This window comes from Oryzias latipes, chromosome 19 (assembly GCF_002234675.1).
Source record: "Oryzias latipes chromosome 19, ASM223467v1".
In the NCBI taxonomy this organism is placed as follows: domain Eukaryota; kingdom Metazoa; phylum Chordata; class Actinopteri; order Beloniformes; family Adrianichthyidae; genus Oryzias; species Oryzias latipes.
In genome coordinates this window covers 2520521-2543778 of record NC_019877.2, presented here as the reverse complement: position 1 = coordinate 2543778, position 23258 = coordinate 2520521, and the positions used below count along the sequence as shown (strand labels likewise).

The 23258-nt window shown below is 41.5% G+C and overlaps 1 protein-coding gene across 1 annotated transcript in view; it reads right to left on the bottom strand.

Moving 5' to 3' along the window:
• The window catches only part of snx29 (sorting nexin 29), a 154340-nt gene that overhangs the window by 60483 nt on the left and 70599 nt on the right, over window positions 1-23258 (bottom strand). The window contains exons 16-18 of the mRNA XM_023949208.1: window positions 4922-5038; window positions 997-1052; window positions 742-823 (exon numbers count right to left, since the gene is read on the bottom strand). Of these exons, the coding sequence (XP_023804976.1) occupies window positions 742-823; window positions 997-1052; window positions 4922-5038 (255 nt within the window). The remainder of the gene's footprint in view (window positions 1-741; window positions 824-996; window positions 1053-4921; window positions 5039-23258) is intronic.

The window sequence follows — 23258 nt, the reverse complement described above, 5'->3', positions numbered from 1 at the left end:
TCGATTTGCACGTTACACAGATGAAAACAGGTCATACGTGAACATATGTGGAAAAAGTGAGAAAAATTGTTGTCATTATATGATCATTTCACAGATGTATCACATTAAAACCACAGAAGTACGAATAAACACCGCAAAGAACACGTAAATCAGCGTTAAATATGAATTATGCAGGTTTATTGTGCTGCGTATATGCAAATTATTAGTGATATGTGCGTCAATTACGTTCTTTTAACAGGAAATGTGCACCGTGGACACGATTTAATAGTCATACTTCGGTGGTACTTGCGTAAAAAGTCCATTAGACATACAGTACAGACCAAATGTTTGGACACACCTTCTCATCCAAATGTACTGTACTTTGTGTGTGCATCTTGCAGAAATCATGCACAATTGCACAAGATTTATGTATAAACTACGTAAAATATACGTAAACTGCATAATTCTCAACCGACTAAAGGTTTGACCATCTTAAAACTGAATTGAAAAGAAAGGAAAACACTTGTGAATAACGTAGATCACACAGGTAACACCAAAGACTGAAGTTTCATACGCCAGTCCGTACAGTATGTACGTACAGTATGTACGTAGTGGCGGTGTGACACGGCCTTAATGAACATTACTGCTGGTTTTTATGGTTTCTATTTTCTGGAGAACATCAAACGCCTGAGACTGTTTTGTTGTCAGGATTCTCCTCCAATCGTGAGGAGACGGACGCTGACGTCCCGACGGCGAGCGTACCTGGTAGACGTGGTAGGCGTTGGCGGCTCGGCCCTGCAGGAACACAGAGGGGATCCACACGTTGATGAGAGCGCGATGAGCCCTGAGTGACACCAACAAACCGCCGTCATTATGGACGCCAGCACGCAGCAGATCACAAACATACAGCAGCTTCGCTCACAGGTAAAACTGAGAAGTAGTTGGATGAAAAAAGACCGAAAACATGATGCGAAGAGAGATGCAACAGCAGATACATTAAGAGGAGAACATCCTTACGTCTCAAAGTCTGACAGACTCGGGTCATCTGACGTCTGGCTTAAATCCCCTGGAAGCTGAAAAAGAGAAAAAGTGGAAATTGTTAGAAAGAAATAACAAAAAAAGTCATCCCCTTCCTGTAAACATACAAAAATCATGCTGTTCTTTAGGGTCATTAACAGTGATTGCGTTGTTTCTGCCTCAATAGGAATCAAATGTCGCATCCGATCTATATTTTCTTCTCATTATTCTATTCAGTGCTATATTTCAAGCTTTTTATTCCACTAGATGTTCACAGATCATGAATGGATCACGACAAACGCAGACATTTCATAAGAAGAAACAATATTTCTTTAGTTTTAATGAGAATTAAACATAGGGATGGAGTAAGTCTGCTACCAAAGGGACAGTCTACAAAGTGGAAAAAAGTGCTAAAAAATCCACAATGTCTCAAAAAAAACTACTACAAGTTTTATTATGAGCTAGTCATGGATACTTAACATCATATTTACGCTAAAAAAACGATTTTGGAAGTTTTTTTCTATGGATCACATCTGATCAAAAATGTTTAACAGTTCTAAAGATCCTGAAGCTACAGTCACCAAACCTTCTCACATGACTGATTATCACCTATTTGTACTAGTTAATGGGTAACTAGTATCATTACTGTACTCTAGTTAATAGTAGAACTACTTTTTGCTTGATTGTTGAAGCAAAAAGGCAGATCAAGACATCCCTGGTTCTTACCAAAGAGATATTTAAATGGTGTATAAGCTGATATAAAGTTGTGAAGGTATTTACTGCTACAGAATTGGATGTAGGAGACAGTTGGACCTTTGGGTCATAAGGCTTATTGTTTTGTTTTGGACCCGTTTGAAGTCATTTCTTTATCTCTGAAGTTGACATCAAGGTTAGTTTGTCATCAAATTCACATTTTTCTAAAAAATGTGCAGACCTGCAGAATAACTGCAGCATCACACCTCCGTCCACTGACTCCGCCCCTTTTGTAAAACAATTTAAATTTAAAACCAAGAACACGAAACAGTGGAAATGGTTTTTAAAAAGGAAAAAAGAAAAATCTAACAAAGGGGTGTCGTGCTGGAAACCCGGGGTGTACGGTTATAGTTAATGCAGATAACAGTTTGGGGGGGAAAAAAGCATTTAATGCAGAATTTAAAAACTTTTAGATCACAGCATCTTGAATTGCAACAAAAATACAAATATTTCATATCTGAGCTGACCTTTGCTTAAAAGAATCTACATCAGATCTTTAGATTATGTGTAAAATAAATTATACTATATATAGTGTAATTTATGTATTACTAACAATTTTTACCCTTGGGGTCAATGTGACCCCAGGGACATTTGCCTCCGGAAAATGATTTACATATAATTGTTAACCAGGTCTTTGTGTCAGGCACATTGTTTATTTGTTGAATGCATAAATAACCCCTTGATAATGAAACAGATCAGTGGGTAGACCTGTTCTCTAGCGCCACCATCAGGCCAAACGATTAAATTAGAGATTATGTATCTTGAAAAGTTTTCATACAACATTAATGACCACAAGAGTTTGAACCCTATTGGTTTTGGTGATGATATGACCTTTGCATCAGGTCAAAGTTCTAGTTTTAGAGTTTGTGTCTCTTGAAAATCTTTCATCCAAATCTTTTCTAATTGGGGGTGCACATTCATGACTCCCACCGAATGAAGCATACTGGCTGTGTCCCCCCAGATGCACAGTCAGCCATGTTGAAGACAAAGTCATTATTCCAGCTCTTTGTATAGCCGTCAAATGAAAATACTGCACTTGAGATGATAGTTTTAGAGGGAAGGCATATTTAGTTGGAAAGACTTGGATGAGATCAACTCACAAGCCAACATTGGCTTCCTCATTTTGGCGGGAGTTCTAAAGTCACGTTGTTTCCCACATGCCCAGACCACGAGAAGTATCAACGTTCTCGTGGGAATAGTAGTTTTCCCCAACCCCCCTGTTATGTACCAACTCCAAAGTATCAACTCTGCACCTGAAGGTGTGGGGATGTTGGGTCACACACAGACAGGCAAGTTTTACATAGCTAAAACAGCCTGGGGTCAGATTGACCCCAGAGGAACGCCAATCTCTACAACTTGTGTTTAAAACATTGAAAAAAAATATCATCGTGATCATTTTAGGCTTCATCAGTTGTCCCCATCAAATTAGGAAAAGTCATGAAATTTGAAGCAAAATTATTAGTTTTTTTGAATGATAAACATTGAATGGGGTCAAATTGACCCCAAGGATACAAGGAGGGTTAACACCCCCACCCACCAAACCCATCTCTGCAGCCCCAGTCTGTCCTCCAGCCTTCAGGCCGGGTCAAAGCTTTAGGATCTCGCACACAAACGGAGCCACGGGGGGTTTGAGTCCGGCCCGCTCATGCACAGCAGCTCAAAGCAGTTGGAAGCCAGCAAACACACGAGCAGGACGCAGAGCGCTCCAGCAGAACGCGGCTGAAGCTGAAGGATAAGGGGTCCTATCTGCAGCCGGAGGCGGCCTCCACTCGCCGTGGGCGCCGCGTGCGTCTGTGCTGATGTCCAGACGGCCTCAAGCTCTCCTGAGCGTGACCAGATGCTGCAACCCGGCGCCGCTTTGCTACTGAACAGAAAAACTTTAGGGGAATCTGGGAAGAAGGGGCTTATTTGAAGTAACTTTCAAAGAATCGGAGAGGACGGCTGTGTGCGTTTGAGTGCCAAAGTGGGTTTGTCTCAGCGAGGGAGGCTTAGTCCAGACAGAAGTAGACCAGAACATGGAGACGTTTTACGATTATTTACAAGACATTAAGGGCGAAAAGTCCTGTATCAGCAAAAGATTTCATTATTTAAAAAAGCACCATGATGTATCTGTCAATCAATTTAATTTTGTCTTTACCATTTTACTACCTTATTATATTATAATAACTTTGATGTGTATATATTTGCTTTTAGTGATTTATTGTTGCACAGTAACCTTCAGCATAGAGAAAAGTGCTTCACATAAAAAATATATATATATACCTTAAAATATAGTTAGCAAAGCCAAATTAAAAGTGGGAAAAAATCTACAAAAGATTTTTTTTGGTTTGCATTTTAACTCTAGCTCACAATTAATAAACGAATTACAATAATAGAATATAAAAACAAAGAAAAAGAATAAAAGTTAAATGTATGTAGTTCTGTTTTGTTACTTTTAAAGCTAAAAGCCTGACTTTCATCACAATTCTTTTTTTTTTAGCTCAGAGAATGATTTTTTGTTGCTAACAAACATTTAAAAAGTTGTACAGTTACAAAAACCTGCACTTTAATAACCAGTGGACTCTATTTATGATGCAGCTAATATGGACCACGCTGCACTGATGTGACCATGTTTCAGAAATGTTTCAGATTATCTGCTTTTATCTTGCAAAATATAAAAAAAAGAGATAATGTCTTAAAAAATGTTTGAAAGCTTTTGTGCCTTTAAAATAAGTTTAACTTCAAAATAGGCTCTTTCTCTCTTGTTGTTTTCTATTAATGTTGTTTTAAAGGGAGAAAAAAGTCGAAGCGCTCCAGTTTCTTTCTAATTAAGACAGAATGGAACGATAACACGACAAAAAAAATAAACACCTAAATGAATTCAGGGATTTTCTTCCCCCAGCAGTCAGAAAGGTAACATGTTAATCTGAAAAAGTGCAACCCGATGAACAGGAAAAAACAAATAAAACAATATTTCTGCTCCCGCCGTGCAGCTTTGCGGCATTAACAGCCTTTATCTCCAAAAATGGAACAACACACCCCTGGCTAAGCGGTACTGAAAAAACCCCACAGAGAAAAAGAAACAGACTTACATGCAGCACAAAAACAAACAAGTGTAAGAGGAGATTAAAACCAGAACAACTGGCAGCTGAGAGGAGGGAGAAGGGGGCGCCGCTGAGCGCCGGCAGCTCACCGGTCCTCTGAGGTCGATGAGCTCCTGTCGCATCTGGACGATGAGGTGGTCTTTGGCCATGAGGGAGCGGTACAGGCGCTCGTTAAACTCGATCAGCTCGCCGTGCATCTCCGCCACCTGCAAGAACGGGAAGCACATTATTAAAGATGTGGACTCCCTCCTGACCCCCGCTGTGGACTAAAAACAAAAACTGCACACTTTTAAAGTTCAATCAAAGCGTTGATCTTCATTTCAGAAATGATTGGAAGAAACGAGGAATAAAAACTTTAGGGCAGCAGAGGATCAATACCAGCTGCTGCACAACGTCTCCTCAAACTGACGAAGGACCAAAAACTTTGTAACAACTTTCTTGACGTATCAGAAGCTGCAGGACCCAAACCAGCTGGAAGCCAGATGCTGGCTCTTCTGAGGCCTTCTTTGGAGGCTTCTCTCCAAAGTTTGTAACAAAAAAAAAATATAAAAGTAGTAACTAAACTTCATGACTTTGATCAGCTAAGCTAGTTCTAGTATTTTTAAGTGAACAGGATTTTCAAAATAAAGGCGATGAGTTAAAAAAAAGGAGGCTTTATACTTCATATAACCTAAAGACAAAATATGCATTTTAAAAAATGATTTAAAAAAATGTTAATACAAAGTTTAAAAAATATAGCTATATTTATTGTCAGTCTGAGCTCTAAATCCATCAATTCTTTGTTAAATAAAACAAAAACCTTCTGTTTGTTTGGACTTTTAGCAAAGTTCAGCAGGTCAGCTTTAGACAAAAAACCTTCAATCTTTTATCGGTCAATCAAAAGCATTGATTTTCGATCCGTGACAGGAAAAATCCAGGAAGGATTTGACAAAACGAGCAGAGCTTTTTCTGTGTTTGACAGAAAATTCAGAGCAACTGTGGATCCGGATGCATACGAGCTGCACGACGTCTTCACAAACCGATGAAGGACAAACAAAAGCTGAAAAAGTAATGACCAAATTCATTCATTTGATCAGCTATGCAGGTTCTTTTATTTTGAAAATAACAGAACTCTCAAAATAAAGATAATGAATAAAAAAAGTGTGTACACCTGAATTTTATTATAAAACCAACAAACAAACTGGTCAAAAATGCTTTCATATAACAGTTGTAACTATTTTTAAAAAATAAAAATGTCGAAATAAAACAAATGTTTACTGTGAATCTGAGCTCTGAATCCATCAGTTCCCCGTTAAATAAAACAAAAACCTTCTGTTTAATATGAATTATAGCGAGGGTTCAGTCTCACTAACGCTCTGCAGGACAGGAGTCAGCGACACAAACCTGTTCGTCCCACTCCCATCATCTTTTGAATCATTTTTAAAGCCTTCCCAGAGGGTGTTTTTAATTATGATTAGCCAGAATTAAAAAAACAAACACATTGCTCTCCCACTGGCTTACAGCCCATCACACCCCCAGCCTAACATTGCAAAACTGTCACAGAGGTTTGATCCAGATTCCAGCTCAGATGTGGAAAACAAAGCCGTCCGTGAATCTGTTTGTCTGCAGCTGGATGCATCGGAATGGAGTGGAGCTGGGAGCTTGTGGCCCCACCCAGGGTATTTTCTGCTCTTGGCCCCACAATGATTTAGAGCAAAGAAATACTCAAATGCGGTTTTTAGGCAAAATTTTCTTGATATATTTGTCCTCAACTGTAAGAAAATTGCCACAACAACATGTTAAAAACACCTTTTTCATTAGATTGTTTCTATATAACATGGAAAATGGGCGTGGCTACAATGAGGGAATAAAATTGCAAAATAAAAAGCATGACCCCCCCAGAAGTAAAACTCCAGGTGAAGAGTCACGGACGCCGACAGCCGTAGGTACACTGCTGCAGCAGAGACGAGCCTGAATGTTTTCAGCCGGCGATTCAGATGCCATCAGCGCTGACTGACCGTGACGCGCCGTTGCTCACGTCTGCGTGTTCATGCAAATGAGTGTGGGTGTCGCGCCGTCCCCCCGCCTGTCCTCCTAACCAGGCTGGACAGGTCTCTGTCTGCAGGCTGACAGCTGTGACACTCTGTGCTGTATGGAGAACACCTGCTGTCACAGCCACTTCTGCACGGCGCCGACTGACAGGTGAGCCGGGAGGACCGGCCGTCATGCTCTTCTACACACCGGCTCAGCCCCCAACCCAGCCTCCGCCAAAATAAAACACAGAAAAAAGTCATTCAGCTGCTGCAGCAACATCCCTGTAGTCAAACCAGTCGCCCCCTAAAAGCCAGGAAAAGCCAGGACGCTTGTTAATATCGGTGGCGGGTAACTTCCCTCTGTTTCCCTCATCTTTCCTCCTCTTGATGGGGTCAGCTGAGGTCAGGTGCATCCCTCCTGAGCGGGAAAATGCCTTTCTTTCCAGCAGTTTATTTACACGAAAGGGCAGGTTGGGAATTTATTTCATGCCAATATTTCCCTGACATTTCTTGGATGGGAAGCGTTTCCTCCCAGCTGATTGCCTGGCAACCTGGTGGTGCAGACGAGACGCAGAGTAAATGCTGCCAGGCGTGACACAGTCCCACGCTGTGCATTAATCCCCCCCCCCAAAAAAAACACTTTTATTTTCAAAATAAAACCCATCTGCATGCATGTGCTCTCCTTGCATGCACAGATGCTCAAACAAGTCATACTTTTTTTTTTTTTTTATCATGCATTCTGCACCTCTTTTTACAGATGTATGATATGAGAGCAACCAGAACCTGTCTGGAGTTCTGGAGACGGGATCGTCTGGGGACTCGGCACGAGCGTCACTCAGGATCAAACGGCCGAGCTGCTGAGCTCCAGCCAAAATGTTCAACAGAAACTCAAAAATGGGTCTTCTTAAAAAAACACATGTATTAAATAAGTCTTGCTAGGAATACGGCTTTATAGGAATGCAGTTGTTACCATGGTAACTGCACCACAAAATACAAAAAGGAGGGATGCTGGACAGTAGATTAGTTCTGCCGTTGATCACAAATTGTTCTCGTCAAGAAAACCTTATCCCAGAACAACACGATGTCCAAAGAAGATCAACAGATTTGCTTTTCTGTCATCCGCAAATTAACAAAGTTAAAAAGTCACATTTCATTAGCCTTCTGGGTAATGCTTTATCATAAAATTCCTTAATAATCTAGTTATGAAGGTTCTATAAATGTCTTATAGTCTTCACGAAGGCTAGGCATGTTAACACTTGTAAGGCATTAATAAGACAGCTACCAACGTTAATAAATGTCTTATAAATGTCCTATAAAGGCTTAGTAACATGTTAGGAATGTCCAGCATTGAAGGGATTGTGCTTAAAAAATGCTTTAGTTTTTCACAACCTACGGAATAAAAGCTGAAAGTCTGCACTTCAATGGCATCTGAGTTGTTTTATTTAAAATCCACTGTGGTAATGTACAGAAACTAAATTAGAAAGAATGTGTCTCTGTCCAAGTATCTCCTTTATGTGGACATCCCTGAGGTTTCTTCTTCTTTTTTTCCTGGAATCCATTTTTTTAGGGGGTTTTCCATACAGAAAAGGAGGGTCTAAGAGCAGGGATCCCCCGTTTAGCTTGGCCTGTTTAGTTTAGTTTAGTTTAGCAATAGGCTATTGTAACTTATGACTGATTTCATGTTGTTATACTTTTACTGGTATGAAGCCCATTGAACTGACTACTGTTGTAATATTGGGCTACATAAATACAGAAGAAGGAAGAAGAAAGACCCAAACCTTAAGGATTTATTAGTCACATCGTCACGCATCGCATCGCAAAGCCGCAAAGCAGACGATGTGGCATCAGGCAGGAACAAAAGGCACTAATATGAAGGTACTTCCCTTTTACAACGGAGGATTATTCCCTCTTTTAAACTGACCTATTTATTTCTAAAAAGCCCTTGCAGTAAATAAATAAACAAACAAACAAACAAGCAGAATGGTGGCAGAGTGGATCTCTGTGGCCGATACCCAGCCCTTAAACGCCACTCCTGCAGCTGATGTCGCCAGCTTCACAGATTATAGAGGCACAGCAGAGGCGTGCCGGCCACTCGTCACACATGGAGTGCTCAGTCTGTGGATATATGGAGCTGCAGAAACACACTAACAAGGCCTGGATGAATATGACGCAGAAACCAATTAAAGCAGAAACATTTGCTTTAGATTCACCTTTTTTATATGCTTGAAAAAATGCAGATATGTTTTAAAGCTGTGAAGAAATGTGGAACAAATATTAAAACAAAAGAAAAATCAGAGGATCAGACGGAACTGCAAAGCGTTAAAACACAGCTGTCTGTGCATCCAAGTGTGCTCTGTTTTTTGTTTTTTTTTATAAAAAGTGTCAAATAAAAGCTCCAGAGCTGAAGGAGTGCGATGAATCGTGACTCAAAGGGACAGAATTTGAGCTCTAAACGTGATTCACAAAATCCACCTTTCCCTGTGAGGTGGAGACGAGAGGACAGACCTGTCACGCCTGCACCTCCACCTCCTGAACAACCGCAGCTCTTAAGTAGGACATTATAAAAGATGGAATTAATTTTAGGCATGAAGAAACCCAATTAATTCTCAGTGAGAGAAAGCTAATAAGTAAATGTGTGTGTACAGCGTGTGGATTCGTTGTGCCAACCGTTAGCATGAACTCAGTCACTGCTGTGTTGCTTCCTGCCTGCTTTGCCAATTTGTCAAAGCAGGCAAGGTCATTTCTGATGGTCATTAACGCAGACTCAAGTCCTTTTAGTCATGTCTGGAGCTCAATGGGCTTTAGTCAGCGGGTACCGTCCAGATCTGAGCTGACCTTTCTTCAGACGACCCCCCCCCCCCAACCAAGGCTTGATTCGCCCAGTCAATTTCTTCTTAATTGATCTCTTGAAAGTCTCCCAGGCTGAATGACAAACCTTTAGAAAGCTCCACATGTGCCGTCATTTAACCCAACGTCTGAACGTAAAAAAGAAGCGACACGTCTTCAGGACGCCGTCAGGGCTGAGCTTCACCGCCACCATCTGCTTTCATCTCCATGCAATCGTTTTACAAGGACCTGAACTCAGAACTGGACAAAGTAAAGGCCGTGTCACACTGCCGTTACGTGCAGTTGCCCATTTTCCACGTATGAAATATACGTAATTCATACATGTTTTGTCATTCGTCAATGAGCACAAATGTCTTTATCTTTGCTTTAGGCTTTCATTTAGCTGATCTGGAGTTTTAGGGGCGGTCTCGGTCGACGGGTCTTTACTTGAATACGGTTTTGAGCTGTTCAAAATGTTTACGTATTATGTAAATCTTACGCACTTCCACGACTGTTCCACGTGTGCCCACATACGTCTAACCGACTGTTCACGCATGTCCCGCCGACGTAAAACTTTGATATCGCGTATATGGCTTCTGGCTCGTCCGGGAGGGGGGTCAGGTCTAAGGGGGGGCGTCGGCCGGCATCGCGTGGGAGGGGGCTGGGTGTGACGTTCGAGTTTGACTTCCCTTGTCCCAATCTCCCCTGATGGTTTGCAGTCCTGGGGGTATAGATGTCTTGTCACTGCCTTGCCCTGATGTCGGTCCATACCGTCTGTCTGTTTACCCCACATGTTGGTTTTTTAGTTTTCCTGCTCGGCAGCGCCTTTCCTTCTAGAAATAAACCCTCCTGTCTCTGCATTTGGGTTTGTCCAGATCCTTCCAACACCACACGAAAACGCAGCATTTCTCTACGTCAGCGATTTGCCCGGAAGGGGCATCAACCCATTGGTGGACTTGGCACTAAAATAAGAAAAAAAGTCAAAATTTTGAAGTAATTCTCAATCAAAATAAATCAAAATAAAAGCATGAGAAAAAAAAAAGAGATCAAATATAAAAGACACATTGGACGAAATCCTTGCAAGATGAAACAAAGGAATCATGGGAAATCACAGCAGCGTGTCTTCAGTCCCGGTGAGTCGGCCATTTACAGAATGTCCTGAAGGTGGTTGTTTGGGCTGTAAGACGGGTACGATGGGTTTCTGTGTGGTCATCATCTCATCCTCAACTGATCTACCAGAGCTTCCATTAAGTCAGACATTTAAAATAAAGAACTTTTTCGATTTTCTGCCTCAAAACTTCCTTTTCTAACGTTTATCAGAATCTTATTTCAGAGAAAAACTTCTTAATACAGTTTGTGCATTCTAGGTTATAGAATTTCTCGTAAATGATTATTTTTTAGGGTTTTGTTTTTACAAACACACCGATTTGCTGCAGTGACACAAGCATGGCTTTGTCAGACAGGAATATGATGAACCGTCTGACAATTTCCTTCAAGCCAGTGGAGTTTAGAGATGAGAAGCTCTCGCGGCGGAATCAGAGAAACATCGGAACCGCTGACGGCTTCACAGTCAGCGCAGTCAGATCCTGACAAGCCGCTCCGCCGAGCTTTAGGCGCCTGACTTTCTGCCAGCCTTGATCCGTGGATGCTGGAAGCTCCCACGGCGATCCATTGATCAAACCGCAGGTGACCGCGGTGCACGGCGGTGAGGAGCCCGGGGTGCCGGACGCGGGTGTGAACAGATCGCTGGGTTTCTGCTGCTCAGCAACCCGCAGGTTTTGCCATTTTGCTTTAGCAACACGGGTTTCAAATAATGTTAAATTAGCAAATGGGGTATTTGTTATTCCATCTTGCCTCGTTGTCTCCTCTCATCTGACCTTCCACCAGAAAAATGAAGAAGTCCCATTTCCTAAAAAGTATCTGTGACACCCATTAAAGGCTCTGTGACACTCTAAAACCTCGTGAATCTAAAGTTAATACAGGCACGATAAAAGCTCATCTGCCAGCGATCATAAAACTCCGCAATAAAACAGCTGGTTTGAAGCTGCAGCATTTCACGGCGGAAAAAAACGACAACAACGAGCAGATCTTCGCTTCGGAGCATGGAGGGATATTTTTAATGTTCGTGTTCTCTGAGGTTTTTCCATTAAAGCAAAGGCATGCCTGACCATTTTGCATAAATCTAATTATTTTGCATGCAATTGGATTATGTTGTGCAATCATAAACAGCCTGACGGTTTATTGGTTTTGCAGCAAAGCCAGATTAGGAAATAGAAATATTTGTAAAAAAACAATAAATTAAATCAAAGATGTTGCTAATAATCTAAGAAAAAAAATGAATTAAAGTCAATATATTTAATTTTTAGGTGGAAATGATTTAATTTGTTCCGTTTGTGGCATAATGAACAGCAAAAGCAAAAACGCTTATTTTGACAATTTCCGTTTGTTATTATGTTTATTAAACTAAATAATATTGAATACATTACTGCTTAATAAAAGCTGCTGCATTTTAATGGGAAACATCCAGACACAAACCTCAAGCTAAAAATAAAATGAAAGGCACGAGCGGCGTTATTTGGCCTGCAGGCCCTACTCACCCCCTTTTACCCACCCTCATTGGCTGAGTGGCTGCTTTTCTGTTATTGTATCACCATAGCAACCATTTTATTTTTCGGTCGCGTGGGGGTGGTGCACAGGTCTGTGTAATTTTTAGGAGGATTTGAAAAAGTAAATTTTTAGATTTCCCTAACAACGGAGTATTTCTACCACATTTCTAATATGTTCATATTAAATGTCTCACCATTTTGTTCAGCTTAACGACTTACACAGACATACTTTCACAATATTTCTGTAAAAAAATATGTGAGCAATGAATGAATGTAACTTTTGCAAAGCTCGCCACGCTAACGCCGTTAAAATTCTACAAACGCTAAAATGTACACACTTTTTCCCAGCTAGCTCCCCAGTGATGCTCGGGGAGTTAGGAGGCAATGGATCGAAATCACAGGGAGTTTAAATTTGTGGAAGCTTTTTGAAAATGTAAGATGATGGCCTTTTTCCTAGGTCAAAGGTCAATGAAACTCTGGTTGTGGCTGTAAACTCAACCTGAAATTTCGTAAAGATTGCTCGAAAAAACGTTTTATTTTGCAATTTTGCGAGAAAATCTGAAAGTCACTAAATTTCACTTTGCAACAAAATGGCCCTAATGGAAAATTGCAAATTCACAGATTATCAACAATCGTCTCCTGGATTCCCACGGAATATTTTTACCACTTTAGGCGTCTGTTTGGGATAAACCGTCTGACGGCGATGTTACGTAACACCTAACGGGAGGAGACGAATGATTTTTCACAGCAGGAGCCACATCCAACTTAAAAAGAAGGTCTTTGATCATTCCTGCTTTCTTCCTGCGACGGCACACAGGAGTCCCCATCAAAGGCTCGTTTAAGCCTCCAAATCCGGAACGTCGGCGGGCCGGTTCTACCGCTGAACCGGAGTCTCCGTGACTCAACTACAGCAAAGCTGCTCCAAAACAGGAAGAGGCAAAAACGGAGGAGAGCCGATAGAGACATCACGAGCTGTGCCGTCCGTTCTGAGGGGAGGTGGGCAACAGATGGAGCCGCGGAAAAAAACACAACCAGGAGGATAAATGTGGAAAACAAGCAGGGTTTCTGTCAGAAGAACGTCACCGATCCATTTATAGAGCAACCGAGTTTTAGTCATCCTAAATGGCAGTGATGACAAAGTTCGGATTTTAGGTTGGGGGTTTTTTTACGCAAGAAAGAATTTGGTGGAAGCTAAAGTTCTCTTTAAGTGATTTTTTTTCACTGGGATTATCAGCAATTTTCTTTTATTAACACTATAGGACTAATAAGTATTATGTAACACCTGAGAAATAGGAAGAAAGGTAACCTTGACGCCTATCGATGCAAATACACACTGAAGAACCCAAATTAGCATTAATATAATGATAATGATGGACACAGTTTACTCTGAAAGGCGTAAGAAAAACATGAAATAGGCATTTTCAATGTATTTAAAACAGCATATTATTGAAAACCCCATTATAAACCTGAAATGCTTCGTAAACAATCTAAAAATGTTATTCCATGGTCCTTCAGTTTACCTTTGGTCTCCATGGTCACTCTAGAGCAAATTCTAGAAATACAGATGTTTCGGTCGTTGTTGTTTGCTGAAATGAGTCTAATTGAGCATCTGTTTCGCCTCCGACAAACCCTGAACAGTAAATGAAGTCAGGCTCTTAACAGACTTGGCCGGCCGCATTTATGGCTGCAGCAGTTATTTCCCATCCGAGCTCCACTGCATAATTAAGGCTAAGAGAAGAGGGCACTGCCACTTTAACATGCATGCACACATTTAAGCTGCGCAGTCGGAACATTAAGTTTTAATACTGGTTTGGTGATTTTCCTGTGCGGTGAGTCTTCAATGATTCATCCGAAGATAAATGAAAAGCCGGCAAACTGTAACCGAACCACCGACTGATTTATTAGCACATTAGAGTCAAAGGGAGAAGGAGGCTTTCGGTCCTAATCTCGATTCAGGCGTCTTTGCACGGAGTCTCTCGGCGCACAAATGAGTCCAGGGAGGGAACATGGGACACCCGTGCAGGTGGGCCCTTCAAAGCAGATTTTACCTGCATCTTTTTGAGAGGACTGTGCAGCATTTAGGTTTCATCATGACGGTGGGGAGGCGGCAGACCTGAGTAAACATCTCAGCTTGTCTTGTTAACGTGTGTCAGTTGGGAGCGGGTAATTGCAGCTCTTGTTCTTGATGTTGTTTATGGATAATTGATTAGTTTGGATCAACGGGGGAATTCCTGATCATAACTCCAGCTTCTACCTATTTCTCCTTTATCTTATTGTCAGTTTAACAGACAACAGCACTTTGGGGGGGCAGTTTTATTTAAGTCACATGGACTCGTTTGGGCGCCGTGAGCTTTTGGGTCGTCCAGACCCGGGGGGAGGGTCGTAGAGAGGAGAGGCTGCAACTTAAATCATATTTTGGTCTATTTTCAAAATGTTTCCAATGGTTGTTTTATTAGGATTACATTGTTTTTTTTTAGCCAAAACCTAGGACATAGTTTCTGCAGAGCGGCAGGAGTTCATTAGAAATTTTCTATGTCACAAATTTGATTTTCATCGAACTTGGGTCACTTTTAAAAAACGGGGCTTCATGAATTACTTTCAGCCTCAGGAGTTGGATTTCGAAGGGAAGACGAACTGCGACTGCAGCCAATTGTTTGGCGAAATACAATAAAATCAATTCTCAATTTCTCGTTGTTTCCCTTTTATGTTAACCAAATCTGACACGATTTTAGTTTAAAGTTATCTACAGTCTTGTGAAAAATCGCACATTTTTCTAGCATGGTTGAAAAATAAATCGGAAAAGTTTATTTTTCAAATAAACCAAAACATAATTTTACGAAATAACTGGAAGCAAAGCATGCTGGGACATAAAATAAACACCAAAATGAAGTCAACGGCTCTTAAAATACATTTTTAAGCGTTTTATCTGCGTAAAAGTAGGTTTTTCCACGTCTTTTATCATAAAGCGCTGGAATTAAAAAAAATGAATGTCAATCATTTTGTTAGTTTACAACAGGAAGTACTTTTGTTTGTGACGTTCAGAGGTAATGAGGACCCCCCCTCCCACCCACATGCTTCTCCCACTGCAGTCCCAACAGATAAAGGAAGTAATTAAACGGGAGCCGGGGCGCGATGGCGTCTGTGAGCGATCAGGCAGCTGATAAGTTCAGAGAAGTGCAGCGTACATTTCAGCCGCCTGTTTGCACTGATAAGTGCCCCCCCCCCCCATCAATCCCACCCCTGACTCAGATCAGGGTCACGTGGGGGGGTTACAGGATTATGCTATTGGTCTGATAACAGACAGACAATGGAAACGTCTGTGAATGAAATGCAGAAATGTTAATGCTTCCTCATTTCAGACTGATCTGCTGAGAGGCTTAAGAAAAAATCCTAAGAGCGGCACTTTATATGAAAGCAGGTTCAAATAAATCTGCTGTTACCAACCAACCAACCAGGAAGTCACAAACAAACAGTGCAGTTCCTCTAGTGAGGACTGGGGTCAGAACCATTGACTGTATGTGAGGACTGGAGTGTGTGACGTCATCCACAGAAAATGGTTCACTTCCGGCTCCAACTAAAGGAAGTCCAGTCGCCATTTTTTTCTGCCGCCATGTTGGAGCCAGACGTCGTCAGGAAGCAGGGACTGGTCCGAGTTGGTCCCAGTCGTCGTTTCTATGGCAACCACTCTGTCTGAGCTCGTTGAAAGTCACATTAGAAACCCGGTAAAACAAATTCTGTCAATCAAACGTTGGATGTGGCTCCTCCTACTTTTATTGAGGCATCTGATTGGCCGGTTTAAAACTTCAATAACTTTTAGGATGAACAATAATATGCTGGCTAATTGTTCAAGTCATTTTTATTTAACTGGAGCATCTTTTAGGGGTGTGTGTTTTTAGGTGGCAGGTGAGTAAACGCATAGGTGACCTTACATTTTTACTGTACCACCTGTTGCCTGGTCTTGTGGACGAAGCAAACTGTGCACCCGGCTAAGGAGCTAATTTTTGTCCGACTGCAGTGGCTGACGTTTGGGATTATTGGTCCTGTGTGTGTTCTCGGTACATTTGACAGAGCAACAAATGAGCCATTTGCCGTTGGATCTGTGGATTAAAGTTTAGAACGTCCTAATGCCACAGAGGGCTGGAAACACTAAAGAACCAACAGTAGGAGAACAGATCTATGCACCTACAATGACAACTCATGTCAAAGGGAGATTTTTGTCATTTTCCCAGGGTTGTTAAAATACTTTAGTATAATATCATCAATTTGGATCCGTATTTTTTAGCTTTTTTTCTCTAATTTAATGAAATCTTTTAGATCAGAATAAAAAAAAAAACAAGAAATGTAATGTCCAAGTCAGTTGGGTGAAATTAAGTTTCATGGCTGGTAAGATTGGAAACAAATGATGAAAAATGACGGAGTCACAAAATAAATCTAAAACCAAGGCTTTGGGCTTTACTCTGTTTTCATTCCTTTATGTGACAAGATGGCATCAGGGAGGCGTGGAGTCGGTCCCTCACTGCAGAGGGTTTAGTAAGAAGACAGCAGACTCTTTCCAAGACTTTGATAGATGTCCCTGCTCCCCCGATCTGTCAGGACAAATTTACTCAACAGCACAAAAAGTTATCAGAACCTGCACCTGAACCTGACGTGTCAGGGCGGATCAGGTTCAAAGGGTTTGAGAGGTCCTCAAAGTACGCAGTTTCATCAAAACGGTATGAAAGGATTTTTGTTTATTACCAAGAAATCACCACTACTGTAGACACTAGAAGCACTAAGAGATGAAGAACAAACTCTGCAGCTCTAAGAAGTGTCACGTTTCTAGGATTTTCTGACTTTATCGTTGTAGTTACACAACTTCATATTTTATTCTACAAGCTTCATTTATTATTCATGTATTTCCAGATAAAAAGATGAACTCAGTAAAACCAGTAACACCAATTCCATTTTTAAAAAGACTTGAAATAAAACCTTTAAATATACTCTTTAGTGATGTATCCAACTAAATAAATCTTTATCTTAAAAGTCCCACTTCGACGAAAATCCTGTTTTGGGTGTTTTTAACATTCCTGTAGCATTTTTCTCATGACGGAGAACACTTATTAAGAAAAATTAAGATCAAATGAGCATTTATGAGGGTTTTTTATATAATTAACTAGTAGATTAAACTAGTAGATTAAACAAACCAATTTATTAAAGGAGACTTCGAACGGCAGGAGCCAGTGCTGTAGAGAAACTACCGAGGGTTGTGTAAGATAGGTAAGAGTTAATGGCCGACGAAGTGTGCGGTTACTACTTTTTAACGCACGCCGTCGCGTCGGACGGTTGCTTCCGCGAAGTGCGTTAAAAAGTAGTAACCGCACACTTCGAAGGCCATTAACCCGCTTATACCATGGTCATTTACAAAAAAAAATATTTTTCAATCAGTTTTAGTACTTTATTCTTGTTTGTTTTTTTTCGATTTGGATCACTTTTCTCATAAACAGCGTACTATATGTTACGTGATGCGGCGCACCGCTGCAGTCAAGATTCGGCGATATATATATGCTGAACATCCCGATGGGTTGAATAAAGCATCAATTCAGAGGGAAAGTTAATCGCTTACCGCTTGTTTTTGCCCAGACGATGAAGCAAAAGGTTGTTTTACAGAAGCCGGCGCAGTGATACAAATCATTTAAGCTAGCCGACCGGAACTTCTTTTTTCACCGTGCGGTTATCAGGTTTTAACGCATACCCAGCAGCCAATCAGAATCGAGTATTCAACCGGACCATGGTATAAGATAGGCTAATCCAGTGGTGGGCAAAAGAGGCTAATCCAGTGGTGGGCAAAAGACGGCCTGGGGCCTATCTGGCCCGCTAGACTGCCATAAATTATGTTGATGATCCTTAATAATCTTTTAATTTCCCTCTTTCCTTATTTTCTGGGGTTTCCCCACATATCAGGGGCGTCAAACTCATTTTCACTGAGGGCCACATCAGCATAGCGGCTGTCCTCAAAGGGCCAGATATAACTTATACATGTAACTAAATGTAACGAAAAATAAATGTAACTACTCCTTAATGTTAAATAACTAATTATTTATTGATTAGGACTTTTTAAAGTGACAATTACAGTTGCATAGAAATCATATGTTTGCTTATACTTTAGCATAAATCCTTTTTAACCTTTGTGCTATCCTATGGGGTCAAGATGACCATTGACGTGTTATCCCTACCATGAAGTAATCCATGGACACCAGTGACGTTCACAAATCATTGAAGAAAAAAGGTTCAACGCACTGTCTAGTGCAGGGTTCACCAACCTTTTTGAGACTGAGGGCTATTTCATGGGCACCAAGTGGTATGAAGGGCGCCACTAAAAACCTCCTAGCCCCCCCCCCCCCCCCCACACAAAAAAAAAACAACACAATTTGAGGACTTCCTTTTGTGTGCCCTATTTTTATTTGCTCATTTTACACACAAAAACATGCATGAATTTTCGAGACTCGTAATACGGGGGGGGGGGGGGGGGTCAAACTCAGTTGCAGAGGGAGCCTAATTTCAAAACAGACTTTAGGTTGCAGCCGAACAAGATAAATATTTATTGAACACACTAAAGCTAAACTTTTAAACCTTTGTAACTTTAACTTAATTTTAACTTTTTAAACATAAATGTAAATAAAAACAGACAGGAATATTAATCCTCACATTAATGGATTACTCAACCACCTCAACCTATTCTCAAAATCTTTACATTACATGAATCATAAGAATGTCCAGAAATTGTGTAATTTATTTGTTCTATTTAAACTTTTGTAATAGACCCTTACTTTTAGTGATTATTTTTTAAGTTATATTTGTTTACATATTTGGGTTTTCTTTGTCTACCTTTATCTCAGAATTGATATTGTTGTCATTGACAGACATGCCGTGGTTGTTTGTTGAATATTTGCTTCAATTAAAAAAAAAAGAAGATTTTTTTTTGGGTGCATTCCCTGCGGGCGCCACAAGGGCGCCAGTGCGCCCGCGGGCACAGGGTTGGTGACCCCTGGTCTAGTGGGTCTAGATGACCCAACTCCCAATGCTAAAGTGCCTGGGATAGCACAAGGGTTACATTTGATATGGACAGTGTTTAAGTCCTAATGTATAGTTGCCCAATCCGATATTTCTAGTCCGATTTCCCCTAGATATGAATAAATACACACCAATTTTTATTTTTTATTTTAAGAAATTAAACACTTTTATGCTCTCGCGGGCCACATAAAATGACATGGAGGGCCACATTTGGCCCCCGGGCCTTAAGTTTGACACACGTGCCATATATGGTGCACTAGATTTAAATGGACCTTTGCTTAGTAGCAGGACGTTTTTTTGTATTCCTGTGGCGTTGAAAGAGTTGATGTTTTTCTACGTGCATGTGTGTTTTCCAAGATGGACAGGCATTTTTCAAAGCATTTCCTACACCTCATTTCTCTGAGTTTTTGGTTTTCCCTGAGGAACATCAACCCATTGGTGGATTTGGCACTCAAATGAGAACAAAGGCCACAGTGTAGAAATATCTACACTACCACATTTTTGGTATTAAAATAAATGTATAGAAGTTTTCCATCCAAATTAAAATGCGTTTTAGTCCAGATTGCACTGTATTTCTTCCAAAAACACTCCACACATCTGCCCTTCTGTTGAACCTTAGAACCCTTTGTGTCAAAAGTTTGCTCACCCCAAGGCTAATCAGTCGTGTGAATCTTGAAATAACCTTCGGCCGTGGCTCGGGTTTACAACGACCCCCATCGGTGGTGCTGACCTACAGGGTGGGACTGGACTACGAGGACTAAGAGAAAGGCGTTTTTTCAGCAGAGAGAGGATTTCAGCTGTGATGTGTGACCAAAGTGTGTCATGGAGAACAAAAGGAAAGGTGGTGAGAACAGTTATGTTATTGGTTTAGAGATGCTGAGGCGCAGGCTGAAGATGAAGATGCTGAGGTTCTCTTTGGGACCAGCATGGATCAGGATGAATCCATCAGAGGAACAGATCATGGTAGATGTTCTGAAGATAAATGTAGGGCAGCAGATGGAGATGGTTTGATGCTGAGTTTAGAGCTACCAGGAAGGAGGAGGTTCATGGAAGATGGGTGTGAAGGAGGAGAATGCTTTGCTGAAAAAGCAAAAAAGTGATGATTCCTCATGCGATTTGTTCTGAACAAAGCCTGGACAGTGAATCTATCACCAGTGTGAAAGCCAAGAAGTCCTCCTGATGAGGTTCTTCTTCTTCATCTGGATCCAGAAAGTGTTTTTGTCCCTAAGGTTTAAAAATTTCTACTTATATTTGGTTTCTTTGACGTCAGAAGAGCAGCAAAAGTGTTTGGTTCGCGTCTGCAGTCAATAAAAACACAACTTCTTTCAAATAGGATTTCTAGCTTCCACTAAAAATCTATGGGAAAAAAAGAAAAATGCTGTGTTTAGTTGTTTTCCTCCACATTGGAATCGGTGTAGAAAGCTACATTCAGTCATTCGCCTCACCTTTAACCTCCCGTTGTTTCAAAAATGTCTGAATCGAAGCCCCAAACCCCCAAATATGAAGACCTCAGATCAAAGCTCTTGAATGACATTCATCGATAGTTTTCCAGGATTTTTTGCCTCTCTGTGCGGCTCGACGGGACACACGCAGAGACGAGGATGCAACAAGCAAACAGCACAGCATGCCTGGAGATTTCCCTCAAATTTGAACAAAGTCAAAGTCAATACGGCACCTTGGCAACATTAAATTAAGACGTGTAGCGAGCCACACACACAGGTGTGTTTCCCAGGTTAATGCGGGCCCAGCTCTGCTCAATATTTGTTTGTCTCTGGCAGTCCTGTATGTATCTAACAAGACTTGCTGTGACATTTCCTAAAATCAATTACTTGGCGGGCCGCATTTGTCTCTCTGACTGAGGCGAGGTGGAAACAGGAGAGCCGAGGGCGACTCGTGTTTATTAAAGTCTCTGAGTCTACAACACTGCAGACGCCTTTAAAGCAAAACTACAGACACAAGATCCTCCGATGACCCATTTCACGCGTGTTCTGATCCATTTTTAAATGCTTTTTACAAACATCACATAGCAAAGATGAACTCCAAGACAATCCCAACATCATTCTGTTTTTCTATTCACAAATTTAGAAAAGTGACATGTTCTAGATCAGTGATCCCCAACATTCTTCACACCACGGGCGGTCCGTGGTGTGAAGAATGTTGGGGACGTCCCACAAAGTTTTCACGGACCGATCTTTAAAATGTAGGCGGATGATTATTGTAGCAACACCACAATGAAGGAGGAACAGAGACGTGAAAAGACAAACCCCGAGCTTTTATTCTGAGGTGTCATCCACCTCTCCTCTTCCCTCACTCATGGTGCAAAAAAGAAGTACTTTCTATTAAATGTGGCTTTTTTGGGGGAGTCGAGGGCTCCTCTTCTGTCTCGTGGCTGGGCGTTTTCCCCTTTGGCAAAGAAACTTTCCAAAGACGTTTGTTTTTTACTAATTTTGCTAGCTCCTTGGTTTTATTTTAGCGCTAACTTATAGAGAAGAGCGTCTTGGCCTGCGTCAAGAGTGACACAGACGGATGGAACAGAGAATAAATGTAAGTCATGCAAGTTATTTATTCTTTCTGTGTGGCCCGGTACCAAATGAAGCACGAACCGGTACCGATCCGCGGCCCGGGGGTTGGGGACCGCTGACGTGGATCATAATTGGCTATAAGTTTTGCCGCACGCCGTCTTCTCTCAAACATTACATGCTTTGTATCTACGACGAACCTAAAGCCAACGGGGAAAACAGGAGCGGCTGGATGACCGTTGTTGTTTTTGTTGTTGTCGTTGTTGTTGTTGTTGCTGTTGTTGTCATTGTTTCACCCCGCATGCGTTGTCCAACTTTGAGTGGAGACGCTCACCTGAATTGTCAGGACCATTCTAAACCAGACCGGACCGTGCTGCTCAGTGAAAACAATGAAGAAGCGTCTGTAGCGTCTATGGTTCCTTTCCAGACTTTGTTCTCGCCGTACAGAATTCAAATCGGGACGTCGGAGATTATCCAGATAGTGTAGTTGAGCTTAAGCGAGACTTTTTAGAAAAATGTTGATGTTGGACGATTGTTTTTACACATATCACATTTTTATTCCCATAAATACATGTTTATATGTTACCATGTCTATTTTGTATTGCTTCCTTTGGCCCGTTCTAACGTCTGATGTTAAACAAAAGTGAGCAGATGGAGGCTGAGCGGATTCTTCAGTCGGTTACTGGAACCCCCCACCAAAGATCCGACATCAGAAAACCAGGAAGGACAAAACGTCTACCGCTCACTCGCTAACAGCGACAAAGACAACATCTGTGTTCAACAGGACAGAATTATTTATGTCAAACAAACGGAGGCTTCACTGGGCGGGAAAAAGCCAGAACTACTACCCCCCCCCCCCCCCCCCCTGCTCTATGCTGTAAAAGTCCAATCAAGATTCACATCTGAGCAAATGGAAAAAATAAACTTCATTAAAAATGAACCACACATGCATGTGCATGAATAAGTTCCAGGCAGTCCGAGCAAACAAAGACGGGGATTTTTTATTTATTTTATTTTATAGAAATAATAAAAATGTCATTTATTATTCATGAACAACCACCCCCCTCTAACTGTCAGAACGCACAAGCACCGGTTCACTGGTCATTCCAACAGAACTGGAAATCCCTCTATTACACGCAGCGAGCGGCGCCGAGGCTCGTGTCTCGTCACCGGAGCGCTATCTGATGTTTCTGAGAGGAGGGTTCCTGCTGGGGCTGTGACAGGTTACAGATCAATAAAGCACAGCTCTCGACTGGTTCAAAGTCCGGTCCTTTACAATTACTCCTACATTTAAATTCTAGGAAGGTCCGGGAGTGAAGCCCCGCCCACAGACCCTGGTGAGATGCGCGCTAAACAAGTGCCGGCGAGCGGCAGGAGCGAGGCCTCACACTGCAATCCGTCAGCCTGCTTTGT